Source organism: Oryx dammah, unplaced genomic scaffold (genome assembly GCF_014754425.2).
Source record: "Oryx dammah isolate SB20612 unplaced genomic scaffold, SCBI_Odam_1.1 HiC_scaffold_9, whole genome shotgun sequence".
Lineage (NCBI taxonomy): Eukaryota > Metazoa > Chordata > Mammalia > Artiodactyla > Bovidae > Oryx > Oryx dammah.
The window spans coordinates 15,485,791-15,500,003 of record NW_024070193.1 but is presented as its reverse complement, the minus strand read 5'-3'; the positions used below and the strand labels follow the sequence as shown (position 1 = coordinate 15,500,003).

The window sequence follows — 14,213 nt, the reverse complement described above, 5'->3', positions numbered from 1 at the left end:
GAATGGCATTGAAACATGTATAATGTCATATAAGAAATGAATTGCCAGTCTAGGTTTTATGCAAGATACAGGATGTTTGGGGCTGGTGCACTGGGATGACCCAGAGAGATGGTATGGGGAGAGAGGTGCGAGGGGGGTTCAGGATTGGGAACACGTGTACACCCGTGGTGGATTCATGGTGATGTATGGCAACACCAATACAATATTTTAAAGTAAAAAAAATAAAATAAAAAATGAAAAAAAAATCACATTTTTTCACCAGATAAGAGGAAAACTCAAAGATAAGTACTGATGTTATTACAAGTTGGTAGATGAAGATAACTTTTTACATAGACCCCTTGAGAATCTGGAATGTTTAAGCTTTAGTGCAACTGGCATGAGTTTTTCATTTAGGAAAGGGGAGGTCACCAGGATATGAATTTCCCCTTCACCTCTGTCCCTAGATCTTGATAGCCATTATGTGAGAAGAGGCAGAGCTATCAGATGTTTGCAGATTCAGCAGTTCTCACCTTCTGGAAACCACAGAGTGTCCATCCTCTCTCTTAGTGCAGTCAGGGTCATTCAGCCAATGGGGTTTCCAGCACTTGTCATCACCTCTGCCCCTTCTGGGATCTCCCAGCTTCATCTTGCTGTCTGGGACAGAAACTAGAAAATCTCTCTGCTTACCTACCTCCTCATCACCTTTGACATTTTAAAAACACTACTTTGGCCCTCCTTTCTTCAACACGGGTAAGGAAAGGAGACTGCAGTGGGTTGCCATTTCCTTCTCCAGGGAATCTTCCCAACTCAGGGATCGAACCTGGGTTTCCCGCAATGCAGGCAGACGCTTTTACCGTCTGAGCCACCAGGGAAGCCCTGATAACATCTTTATTTCTAGTATTTTTCTGCCCTGATGTGTTCTACCTAGGACTGATTGCTGTCTTTAAAATCATAAAATTCCAGGCACTTAGAGATAGTCAGTCCTTACCTCTTTCTTTTATAAGTGAAGAAACTGAGGCTGAAGACTTGGTGTGGGCAAGAGAGAGTTATTTGTCCTCGTCCTCACAGGTAGAAGTAGCACTGATCACTCAGTGGTGTTTCTTTGTGACCCTATGGACTATAGCCTGCCAGGCTGCTCTGTCCATGGGATTTGTCAGGCAGGAACACTGGAGTGGGTTGCCATTCCCTTCTCCAAGGAATCTTCCTGACCCAGGGATTGAATCCAGAGCTCCTGCTTTGTAGGCAGATTCTTTACTGTCTGAGCCACCAGGAAGCCCAGATAGAAGCAGAACCTAAAACCTAAGTGTCTTTCCTTTGTTCCAAATCGCCTTTGACTCTTTGTCCTTATAATATTTATATATCTATTTATCTTGTCTTATTACAGTATTCCTGCTCCTTTAAAAAAAAAAGTTTTTGTTTTTTTTCTGTATTCATCTAAACTTTACTTGCAAATAGTATAATGAGCAAATGTTCAACAAGATATGCTATGAGTTGCAGCAGTCCCCAACTTACCCCTGCCCCATTCTTTTTCCTCAAGATCACCTCTTTAAACTCTTTATGCCTGGTTATTTTGATATCTCTCAATAACATGCTTAATTGCTTCCTAGTGTTGGTGTTGCTTCTGTCTATCCAGTTCCTAGTGTGGAAGGTGAGGATTAGAGTCGTCTGTCATGCCAGTGTCCTGCGTCACCCATGTAAACATGTTTTGCACATGATCTTTGGAATGTTAACATTAATAAAAAAAAAAAAAGCTTGTGTTTCCCCATTCTATTACCAACATTTGAAAAGCAGAAATTGTAGAAATCTAAATTTTTTCTTTAGCGTCTGTAAAGCAGTCTTTCATGAAGCTGTAGAATAGGTGTCATCCACAGCATTTTCTTCCTCTAACGGCATTTACTTCATCTTGGCTACACGTCTTTTTCTAATTTAGGAGTGCTCCTCTATTGCCAGTCTTATTCTCCCAGACGTCCGTGGCATGGCTCATTGCGTTCTCTGTATTCCAGGAGTATGCTACATGGCATGAACAGTGTTGTGCCCTCCCTGGGCTCAAAGGTACAGAGAATTCACATGCGACAGTTTCATAACTTTTGGCTTTACAACATGAGATGACAACATGAGAAGAGCTAGGGCTCTTCTTTCTTATTCCATATAAACCTTATAATTAAAAAATATATATATCACTGATCAGGTGCACATGCAGTAGGAGTTTAAGGTAGATGTAGGCTTTAAAACACATGGCCTGGAGCTGCCCATGAGCAGTGTTTGATTGCGCTGCTGAGAAGGTGTACTGCTGCCCCGCCCACCTCCCAGGGCAGGACGTAGTTACTGATGACCTCTCTGTAAAACTGCAACCTTTTTTCTTTTTCCTGATTTCAGGTAGATGCACTGAGATTACGGCTAGAAGAGAAAGAATCTTTTCTCAATAAAAAAACGAAACAGCTGCAGGACCTCACAGAAGAGAAGGGGACACTGGCTGGAGAGATTCGAGACATGAAGGATATGTTAGAAGTGAAGGAAAGGAAAATCAATGTTCTTCAGAAAAAGGTGAGTACCTGACGTAAGCACTTCAGATTGAGACCTGGTATCATCCATGTTTTGTCATTTCAGAGAAACTTTTGAGTGTGTGGGAAAGAAGAAATTATTGTTCAAGAATTTCAGATTAGTGAGGGTAAACTTTAAACTTACCTATATTTAACTTACTGGTGATTGTATCATGTCAGTTTTAGCACAGCTTGATGAATTTACTTGTTTGATCACCTGGAAACCAGTAACTTTTTTTTTTTCATTTACTAGCTTAAACATAGAGATAATTGTACAAATTTAGATATAAATCTAAAATATATCATTAATTTTTCCTTTACTGAGAATTGAGCGGTCAATGTGTTTTGTGGGTCTTAAAGGTATTTTAGGTGCATTTTGTATTTGTATAAACTTTAGTAGGTCTTACCCTGTCAGACTCATACAGATCTTAGTGGGTGTGAAGTAATATTTACACCCATTACTTAATTGGAGTCAGTGAGACAATGTGTAATAAGGTGTAACACAGTGATTTAACACAGAAGATACTGGACTTCTAAAAAGAGCTAGGGCTCTTCTTTCTTTCATTTTCTCCACAGTAGGGGATCCAGATTTAGGGACAACACCCAGATTTTTCTTTTGAAGAATTCCTGTTTGCTATTGTGTTCAGTTTTGGTGGGATCAAGGGGGTGCCCTGCCTTCCCTAGAGAAAAGGGTAGGCAAGAAGAGAAGCTAATACCTGCTCTTTTGAGAGAAAGAAGCTGTTGGAAAACACATAGGGCTCTCAGATTAACAGGCAGCAGCATGGAATCTGAGCAGAAACCAATGTGGAGAAGCAGGAGCTGGCTGGCCAGGGCACCGCCATAGACAAGCATGTCACCAGGCAGCTGCAGACAAATGGGATCTAACTGGCCCTTCTCCTGGTGACATTTGCTCCCATCACCTCTCACTTTATTTGTATTGACAGCACGCTGTTTTTCCTGCTTCAACCCTTACTTTTCCTACTGGGTGTTCTTAACATACAAACTGGAGTAATTCTTTCAAAACAGAAAACTGTTCATATCACACTCTGACCAAACCTCTCCAGTCACAACAAGCTACCTAATTTTTGGGGCCAAGTGCAAGATGAAAATATAAGACCCTTTATTCAGACTTTATTGAGAATTTCAGGATGGTCATAGTGAAGCATTAAACTAAGTATGGGGCCCTTCTGAGTACGGGGGCCCTGTGTACGTACGTAAGTTGCATGCCTATGAAGCCACGTCTCCATCCTCAGTGGTTTCCATCCTCACAGGATATTCTCATTAGTTATCTATTTTATACATCAGTTCAGTTCAGTTCAGTTCAGTTCAGTCGCTCAGTCGTGTCCGACTCTTTGCGACCCCATGAATCGCAGCACGCCAGGCCTCCCTGTCCATCACCAACTCCCGGAGTTCACTCAGACTCACGTCCATCGAGTCAGTGATGCCATCCAGCCATCTCATCTGTCGTCCCCTAGTAGTCTGTATATATCAACCTCCACCACCTAGTTCGTCCCAGCCCCGCTCCCTCCTGTATCCATGTTTGTTCTCTACATCTGTGTCTTTGTTACTGTTTTTCAAATAAGATCATCTGTACTTTAAGATTCCACATACATGCGTTAAAATATGATATTTGTTTTTCTGACTGACTTCATTCTGTATTACAGTCTCCAGGTCCATCCTCACCTCTATAAATGATTCAATTTTGTTCCTTTTGGGGCTGAGTAATATTCCATTGTATATATGTACCACATCTACTTTATCTATTCCTCTGTTGATGGCCATTTAGATTGCTTCCATATCCTGGCTATTATAGATAGTGCTGCTATGAACATTGGGATGCATGTATATTTTCAAAGTATGATCTTCTCCAAGTATATATCCCAAAGTGAGATTGCTGGATCATATGTTAGCTCTATTTTTAATTTTTAAAGGAATCTCCATACCATTTTCCATAGTAGCTGTACAAATTTACATTCCTACCAACAGTGCAAGAGGGTTCTCTTTTCTCCATATCTTCTCCAGCATTTATTATTTGTAGGTGTTTTAAATTAGGACCAATCTGATAGTGTGAAGTGATACCCCATTTTAGTTTTGATTTGCATTTCTCTAATAATTAGTGTTGTTGAGCATCTTTTTATGTGCCTCTTGGCCATCTGTGTGTCTTCTTTGGAGAAATGTCTATTTAGGTCTTCCATCCATTTTTTCGAGTTCTCTTTTTTTGATATTAAGCTTCATGAACTGTTTGTGTATTTTGGAGATTGATCCTTTGTCAGTTGCTTCATTTGTAAATATTTTCTTCCATTCTGAGGATTGTCTTTTCATCTTATTTATGGTTTCTTTTGCTGTCCAAAAGTTTTTAAGTTTAAATAAGTCCCATTTATTAATTTTTATTTTTATTTTCATCACTCTCAAAGGTGGGTAAAAAAAAAAATCTTGCTGAGGTTTATGTCAAACAGTATTCTGCCTATGTTTTCCTCTAAAAGGTTTATAGTGTGTGGCTTTGCATTCAGGTCTATAATCCATTTCAAGTTTTACTTTTAATGTATGGTGTTAGGGAGTATTCTAATTTCATTCTCTTATATGTAGCTCTCCAGTTTTCCCAAGGCTTTTTTCTCCATTGTATATTCTTTCCTCCTTTGTCATAGGTTAGGTGACCATATGTCTCTGGGTTTATCTCTAGGCTTTCTACATACGTTTAAAAAATACTCCTTTCCATTATGGTTTATCCTAGGAGACTGGATAGTTCCCTGTGCTCTATAGTAGGACCTTTTTTTTTTTTTAAATCCATTCTAAGCTCCTTCATTCTTGAGGAATAAATGGCAGCACTTTACTCAATAAAGATTTTGGGAAGGCACTTTCAATACAGAAGTGACAAACAGCTTCTTTTGCTGACATGAATATTTTGCAAAATTTTAAACTGCCTCCTCCTGCCCCCTCCACCAGATTTAAAAGTTTGGAGTCAGTTTGGAAGTTCTAGAACAAAGCAAGTTATGTATTATGGCTCCTTTGGACAATAGGATAGCAATCCCACTTATTTAAACTGTGCCGATGATGGATTTGGAAATATTTCATGTATATTTGGAGAAGCTGTTTAGCTTAAAGTTTTCAACATAGTGATGGGGAAGGAGTACTATTATATCTGCAGTGTAAAAGAGAAATCATATCTAAAGAAGTGATGCACACAATTCAAAAACCACTTCAAAATGTGGAAATAATACAGGAGCTGATGAGCTAATGAAAGATTGTCTTTGGGACTGAAGACTTCTTAGAGTTTTGACCACATTCAGCATAATTGGCTATTTTTGGGCAGGCCCAGATTGGAACAGCATAAGCTTTGGATTAGGGTGTTGGAATGGAAGAATAATAAACTCGTGTCAACGTCAGAGGTTCAGTGTTACTTAATATTTCTTTCTCATAGACTCTCTGGCAACCAGCACTGTGTTTTGATGCCAGTAGAACTGGGTATGCTCCTTTCATAGCCATGTTTAACCTGGTGAAGCTAGGCTTGCACCTCATATCTGTCAGCTTTGCCTTCAAAGCCCTGGGTCTCAGAAGTCTTGTGTATTCCATAAGCCATGTGCACAGGTCACATGTCTGGGCAGCAGGCACAGACATGATGCTCTAAGCCTTTTGTTACTTGAGGAAGGAAGTGAAATTGAATAAACAGAGAACCGCAGGTGGCATAATATCTCTGATCAAACTTTTGTAGGAAAAAAGAAGTCATTGATAATAGATTTTGTCCTACCATACATGATTTTGGCTTTACTCAATAATTCCAAGAAACATAGAATTCTTTTAGTACAGGTCAAAAAGGAGCATGTACAAAAATGGTTTGGCGTATTATCCCTGTGCAGCTATGATACTGAAGTCAGAGGAGCAGCACAATTTTCATGCAGCTGCCGTAGCATTCTGTTCCCATACCTGAATTCAAGCTTCCACTGATGAAGTGCTACCTTTTTGTAGGAAATGTCATAAAACCTTGATGACATTGTACATTTGGAAAGTGTATAATGACTAGGATTTTAGGACATGGTAGCATTATTTGAACCAGATCAAATTCAGACTGCTGTGTAACTCAAATTTATTACCCAAGAAAAGTTTGCTTTTTTTTTTTTTTAAGCCATTAAATTGGACAAAAATTCTATCTCCTTTTTCATTCTAGGCCTCAGTCTCACAAGCAACGTGAATTTATAGAGCAGAGGTACTTTATTTATTAGGGGTAGAGAAACAGATGGTGATCTCTCTGGACACTAAATTCACTAGCTGCCTACTGAGCTTCATGGATTGCCCTGTGGGTTGGAAAGGGCAGGGAGAGAGAGGTGTATAGTTCGCTCCTGGGAGTGGTGAGTATGGACCTGCCCTTTTGCAGTTTTATTCTACCCCTTTGGAAATATGTTGGTACAAATTCTGTATGACAACAGAGGAAAGAAAGCTACAGGAGTATGGTTATTAGTGTAGTGAGTTGCTTCATGAAATGTATATTAAAAAGAAACTCAGAAGATGACCATGAAACTTAGAGATTTCCATGTGAGTGTAAAATTGATATAAGGTATGGAAGACTTTTTGACTTATTTGAGCTCTTTTTCAGTGTTAAACATTCAGTGTTAAAGAGATTTATTGGCAAATCTCTTAGTTTTTTAAACATGCGAAAAATCATATTCATTTTGCATTTAGTAGTGTTCCCTATGTGTCAGTCAGTCACTACTCTAAGTCCTAGAGGTTCAAAGAGAAAAAAGACAACTCTCCAATCCTCAAGAAACTGACAGTCTGGTTAGGGAGGTAGACTTGTATAATGTGGTCTGTTAGTAGAAATAAAGCACTTGATGGATGCAAAGAGCAGAAGCTAGTTCAGGCTACCTTAAGCAAAACAATATTTACTACAAGAATATCCAGAGACCCAATAAATTGCTGGTAGAACCATATTAGGGATGATCAAGAATCAGGACAACTCTGGGAGACCAAGAGAAAGCAGACAGTGCCTTGACCATGTAATGCAGAGTTTCTGGTTAAGTGTCTTCTCTGCCACTGGCCACCCTCACCTTCCCCTCGTTGCCCTCACATCAGGCTCTTGGTCAAGATTCAAAGTCCTGGGCCAGAGTTCCAAAGTTCACACAAATGCCTCTCATTAGCAGGATCTAACCAGATGCTACCTAAAAGAAATCTGGGAAATGTGGTTCTTAGCTTTACTCCAGTGGAGAAGGCAATGGCAACCCACTCCAGTACTCTTGCCTGGAAAACCCCACGGACAGAGAGGAGCCTGGTAGGCTACAGTCCATGCCGTCGCGAAGAGTCAGACACGACTGAGCGACTTCCCTTTCACTTTCATGCATTGGAGAAGGAACTGGCTACCGACTCCAGTGTTCTTGCCTGGAGAATCCCAGGGATGGGGGAGCCTGGTGGGCCGCCCTCTATGGGGTCGCACAGAGTCAGACACGACTGATGCGACTTAGCAGCAGCAGCAGCAGCTTTACTCCTGAGTTTTCCACTCAATTTTTGTGTCACTTAGTTTGGGAGGTCTTTGCTGGCACTGTAGACTGGGAGAGCTTTTACACCCCCTAGAGAACCTTTTTTTTTTTAACTCACTTTGAAGTTATGCACCCCTGCACCCCTTTAGTGAATGTTGTCTTCCTTCCCAGGGCTAAGCTCCTTGAGCGCCCCAGCCATCATGATCAGGATGTCTCCAGCTCCTTGCAAAATTCTTTTCAAGTGATGGTCCTCAGTCAGTATGCGTATAATGAATAAATTATGTCAGTAAATTCTGAATGAATGAGATTCTGGGAGAAATTGCTTTGAGAGTCACTCCTGGCCCAAGAATATTGTTAGCTATACAAAGAGTCATTTGCCCCAGTGAAATGTCAAACCCACTTGTTACTCCGAGAACAGTGTATTCTGTGTAGCTTGCAAGATGGAACTGTCCCATGAATAGAAAAGCACAGGTAAGGAAATAATTGCTGCTTTACCTGCATCTGTTCCATTACTCTGGGAAAGTAAAGATGAGCTTAGTCACTCTTCCTTAATTTTCCCTTTTAGTAAAAAGAAAATGTTGCATTTATAGAAAATACTGTTTTGTTCCACAAAGAGGATGCTACTTCTTCCATTTCTGACTTCTAACTTACTGGTTTATTAGAGGCATGGCATTAATGAGAATGATACAGTGAAATTGCTGACTATCAATGATAATTTCCAATTATGATCATACAGATCTTAATTTTCATAACAGAAGAATAATCCGCTATTGACTGAATCCTTACTATATACAAAACACTGTACACAGGGCTTTTCATCTTTAAGTTGAGTCGTTACCAAAAAAATATATATATATACTGGCATGTAGATACAGTTAAAATCCCTATTTTTTAAATGGGACACTGGTTTAGTGAGTGACTTGCCTATAGTCACATGGCAAGGAGGTGATCTATCACCTAATTTTAACTACCACACTATTCTGGCATTTTTCTATTTATGATCCTGCCTCCCTCATGAGACAAGTGGAATCATTAACTTTTGTAGTCATTGTTTAGTCACTCAGTTGTGTCCAGCTCTTTTGCGACTCCATTGACTATAACCCGCCAGGCTCCTCTGTCCATGAATTTCCCAGGCAAGAACACTAGAGTGGGTTGCCATTTCTTTTTCCTGGGGAAATTCCCAACCCACAGATCAAACTTATATTTCCTGCATTGGTAGGCAGATTCTTTCCACTGAGCCGCCAGGGAAGCCCCCTCACTAATTTTTAGGGATTAGCTAAAACATAATTTGAGCAATTTACCTAAGGCTGATACACAAGGATGCCTGTTTTTAATACCAAGTTGGCAGAGATGTATCTACTAAATAACATGATGAAAAATAGGAAAACAAAAAATATGACATTAGAACTGGATTTTTTATAATGTGTATTAATCTGTTTTTAGAAAAAAGATAATAGTGACCTTCAGTTTACGTTTATCTTTTCCTCCATGAAGCTCTTCATGTACCATGGAGCTTTTGGATTGTTTTATAGCTTCTTTTTCAAAGGAGTGCAGCATTTTTGCTCTCATAGTATTTTCACTTTGTTTTGGTTCTTGGCTTTTAAAAGACTGAGACTTGAAAGACGTTTTGAGACATCTAAGCAGCTTTCCTGGACTAGTCGCAGATGAACTCATGGTTCAGTAGACTCCTCGCCTAGTCCCAAGGGGAACAATCTGGGAAGCTGTTCCACTTTGTAGTGAGCTGGTCACCTAAGGTCAGACCTCAGTGTAGGCAAGTTTGCTCTATGTTTGAAGCCAGGAACTTGGCTGACACTTGGGGTTTGGGGCTACAACCAAGGTGGCTGTGAGTCTAAGGCAGTGTCCTCAACTGGACTGTACTTTACAAGCCCCAGCCCTCCAGAGGAACAGTTGGCAACGTCTGGAGTTCTGGTTGCCACAGCTGAAGGATTGCAGCAAGTGTCTGGAGGGGAGAGGCCACGGGTGCTGCTAAATATCCTACAATGCACAAGGGACACCCTTCCTCTTGGCCCTGCCAGAGCAGATTACATGTAGACCTTTTCTGGCTTACTGGGACCCTTTTTTTCCTCTGTTTGGACTACCCTTCTCATCTTGGATCGCTATGCTCCTTGCCTTGAGACAGTAATCCTTAAAGTGAGTTTTACTTAGTATCATGGTCATTTATCTGTAACATTTTTAGCTTTTCTCTGGCATGATTATAGGAAGTTAACAGAGGTAAACATCTTGGGTGTGTGTGTATGTGTGTGTGATTCAACTATTAATATTACTTTCTGTTTTATAATTTTCACATGTTCATCACATAATATGTAAATCACATGATATGTTTCACATAATCACATTTGTTAAAAAGAGTATATTTATAGCACTCTTGAAGTATTAAAATTACTCAAATTGTTAAAACTTAGCTGACTATTCTGATCAAATCAACTACTTTGTAGAGGGATGCTGGTTGACTTTAGTATATGGAATATATGATAGAAATAAAACATCTGATTTAGATAGAATAGATGTGGGTCACCTATCAGGTATCACCCAGTTTAAATTTCTGTAGCTAAATGCCAACATTTCAGTCATTTGGAAAAGATCATTAAGACTATATTTTTCTGACAAAAATGCACTTCATTTGTTCATTGTTGACTGAATGTCAGTTAACCTATGTTACTTTGATATCTGCAGCTAAAAAAGTATTGTCTAGGTTAGCATTCGTGATTTGCCAGTTTTCTCTTGAAATTACCTTCTTCTGTAAAAAGTATAAGAAAAAGCTAACTTACTGTATTATATGGGCTTTCCAGGTAGCTCAAATGGTAAAGAATTTGCCTGCAATGAGGGAGACCCGGGTTCAATCCCTGGGTTGGGAAGATCCCCTGGAAAATGGCATGGAAACCCAGTATTCCTGCTTGGAGAACTCCATGGATAGAGGAGCCTGGTGGGCTATAGTCCATGGGGTCGAAAAACTCAGACACGACTGAGTGACTAACACACACACACTATATTATATAATAAATTCTCAGTGTATGTTCTGTATTTGGAGGGTAGCTGTATGTTATTGGGTCTAAGCAAAAGCATTTTGAAAATTGAAATTTTGGGGGAAAAAAAACATTTTGAAGCATCTCAAAAATGACAGAATGATCTCTGTTTGATTCCAAGGCAAACCATTCAATATTACAGTAATCCAAGTCTATGCCCCAACCACTAATGTCAAAGAAGCTGAAGTTGAATGGTACCATGATGACCTACAAGACCTTCTAGAACTAAAACCAAAAAAAAAAAAAAAATGTCCTTTTCATCATAGAGGACTGGAATGCAAAAGTAGGAAGTCAAGAAATATCTGGAGTAACAGGCAATTTTGCCTTGGAGTACAAAATGAAGCAGGGAAAAGGCTAACAGAGTTTTTGCCAAGAGAACACACTGCTCATAGCAAACACCTTTTTCCGACAACACAAGAGACGACTCTACACATGAACATCACCAGATGGTCAATACCAAAATCAGATTGATTATATTCTTTGCAGCCAAAGACGGAGAAACTCTATACAGTCAGCAAAAACAAGACCAGGAGCTGACTGTGGCTCAGATCATGAACTCCTTATTGCCAAATTCAGACTTAAATTGAAGAAAGTAGGGAAAACCACTAGACCATTCAGGTATAATCTAAATCAAATCTCTTATGATTATACAGTAGAAGTGACAAATAGATTCAAGCAATTAGATCTGATAGACTGAGGGCCTGAAGAACTATGGATGGAGATTCGTGATACTGAGAGAACTCTGGGAGATGGTGATGGACAGGGAGGCCTGGTATGCTGTGATTCATGGGGTCGCAAAGAGTCGGACACGACTGAGTGACTGAACTGAACTGAAACTGAACTGAACTGTACCATCCCCAAGGAAAAGAAATGCAAAAAGGCAAAATGGTTGTCTGAGGAGGCCTTACATATAGCTGAGAAAAGAAGAGAAGTGAAATGCAAATGAGAAAAGGAAAAATATATCCATTTAAATGCAGAGTTCCAAAAGAAAGCAAGGAGAAATAAGAAAGCCTTCCTAAGTGATCAATACAAAGAAATACAGAAAAACAATAAAATGGGAAAGACTAGAGATCTTTTCAAGAAAATTGGAGATACCAAGGGAATATTTCATGCAAAGATGGGTGTAATAAAGGACAGAAATGGTATGGACCTAACAGAAGCAGAAGATATTAAGAGGTGGCAAGAATACACAGAAGAACTATACAAAAAAAGATCTTAATGACCACAATGCTGTGATCACTCACCTAGAGCCAGACATCCTGGAGTGTGAAGTCAAGTGGCCCTTAGGAAGCATCACTATGAACAAAGCTAGTGGAGGTGATGAAATTCCAGCTGAGCTATTTAAATCCTAAAAGGTGATGCTGTTGAGAGTGCTGTACTCAATATGCCAGCAAATTTGGGAAACTCAGCAGTGGTCACAGGACCAGGAAAGGTCAATTTTCATTCCAATCCCAAAGAAAGGCAGTGCCACAGAATGTTTAAACTACTGCACAATTGCACTCATCTCACATGCTAGTAAAGTAATGCTCAAAATTCTCCAATCCAGCTTCAACAGTATGTGAACTGAGAACTTCCAGATGCTCTGGCTGGATTTAGAAAAGGGAGAGGAACCGGAAATCAAATTGGCAACATCCATTGGATCATAGAAAAAGCAAGAAAATTCCAGAAAACCACCTCCTTTATTGACTATGCCAAAGTCTTTGACTGTGTGGATCACAACAAACTGTGGAAAATTCTTCAAGATATGGGAATTCTAGATCACCTGACCTGCCTCCTGAGAAATCTGTATGCAGGTCAAGAAGCAACAGTTAGAACTAAACATGGACAACCCTGCTTATTTAACTTATATTCAGAGTATATCATGCAAAATGCCAGGCTGGATAAAGCACAAGCTGGAATCAAAATTGCCAGAAGAAATATCAATAACCTCAGATATGCAGATGACACCACCCTTATGGCAGAAAGTGAAGAGGAACTAAGGAACCTCTTGATGAAAGTGAAAGAGGAGAGTGAAAAAAGTGGCTTAAAACTCAACATGCAAAAAACTAAAACCATAGCATCTGGTCCCATCACTTCATGACAAATAGATGGGGAAACAATGGAAACAGTGACAGACGTTATCTTCTTGGGCTCCAGAATCACTGCAGATGGTGACTGCAGTCATGAATTTAAAAGACGCTTGCTCCTTGGAAGAAAAGGTATGACCAACCTAGATAGCATATTCAAAAGCAGAGACATTACTTTGCAAACAAAGGTGGGTATAGTCAAAGTTATGGTTTTTCCAGTAGTCATGTATGGATGTGAAAGTTGGACCATAAAGAAAGGTGAGCCCAAAGAACTGATACTTTTGAACTGTGGTGTTGGAGAAGACACATGAGACCCTTGGACTGCAAGGAGATCCAACCAGTCCATGCTAAAGGGGAACAGTCCTGGGTGTTCACTGGAAGGACTGATGCTGAAGATCCAATACTTTGGCCACCTGATGCAAAGAACTGACTCATTTGAAAATACCCTGATGCTTGGAAAGATTGAAGGCAGGAGGAGAAGGGGACAACAGAGAATGAGATGGGTGGATGGCATCAATGACTTGATATACATGAATTTGAGCAAACTCTGGGATTTGGTGATGGACAGGGAAGCCTGGTGTGCTATACAGTCCATGGGGTTGCAAAGAGTCGGACATGACTGTGGCACTGAACTGAACTGACTGAAAGGCATTTTACTCTGGCATCATTTAATACATTGTCTTTATTATGACATCAGATTGATGTCAAGGGTTTCAGGGAAAATTCTATAGAACAAACAAGCATGCGTGTTTCCTGTTCTTATCTGGATTTGCCCAGTGAGCAATGGTCTAGGGAAGAAACAGCTTGATTTTAACCAGTTGATACTATTGATCATTTTATCCCAATGAAATGATATTTCAAAGGTCATTTTGTATCTCTTGATTGGAGATGGTGGCTTCCTTGGTTAGCCTTAGTTTCTTGGGAAAGCAGTGAATTCACCATCTGTCTCCATTGTGTATATTGCTTTTCTTCTAAGGGATTTGAAGTTGCCCTTCTCCTAGAGATGACTTGATGAGATTACATTTTGTTATCAAAAGAACCAAAGCTAAAAAATTCACCTTCTGGTGGAGAATTAAAGAGATTCAGGGAAGCCTGCTCATTTATTCCTGCGTTCAGTCA

The 14,213-nt window shown here is 39.8% G+C and overlaps 1 protein-coding gene across 6 annotated transcripts in view; it reads left to right on the top strand.

Moving 5' to 3' along the window:
• The window catches only part of ERC2 (ELKS/RAB6-interacting/CAST family member 2), a 900,269-nt gene that overhangs the window by 403,282 nt on the left and 482,774 nt on the right, over positions 1-14,213 (top strand). For all 6 annotated transcript variants that reach the window (XM_040246394.1, XM_040246393.1, XM_040246396.1 and 3 more), the window contains exon 7: positions 2,356-2,523. In XM_040246394.1, coding sequence (XP_040102328.1) covers positions 2,356-2,523 — 168 coding nt within the window. The remainder of the gene's footprint in view (positions 1-2,355; positions 2,524-14,213) is intronic.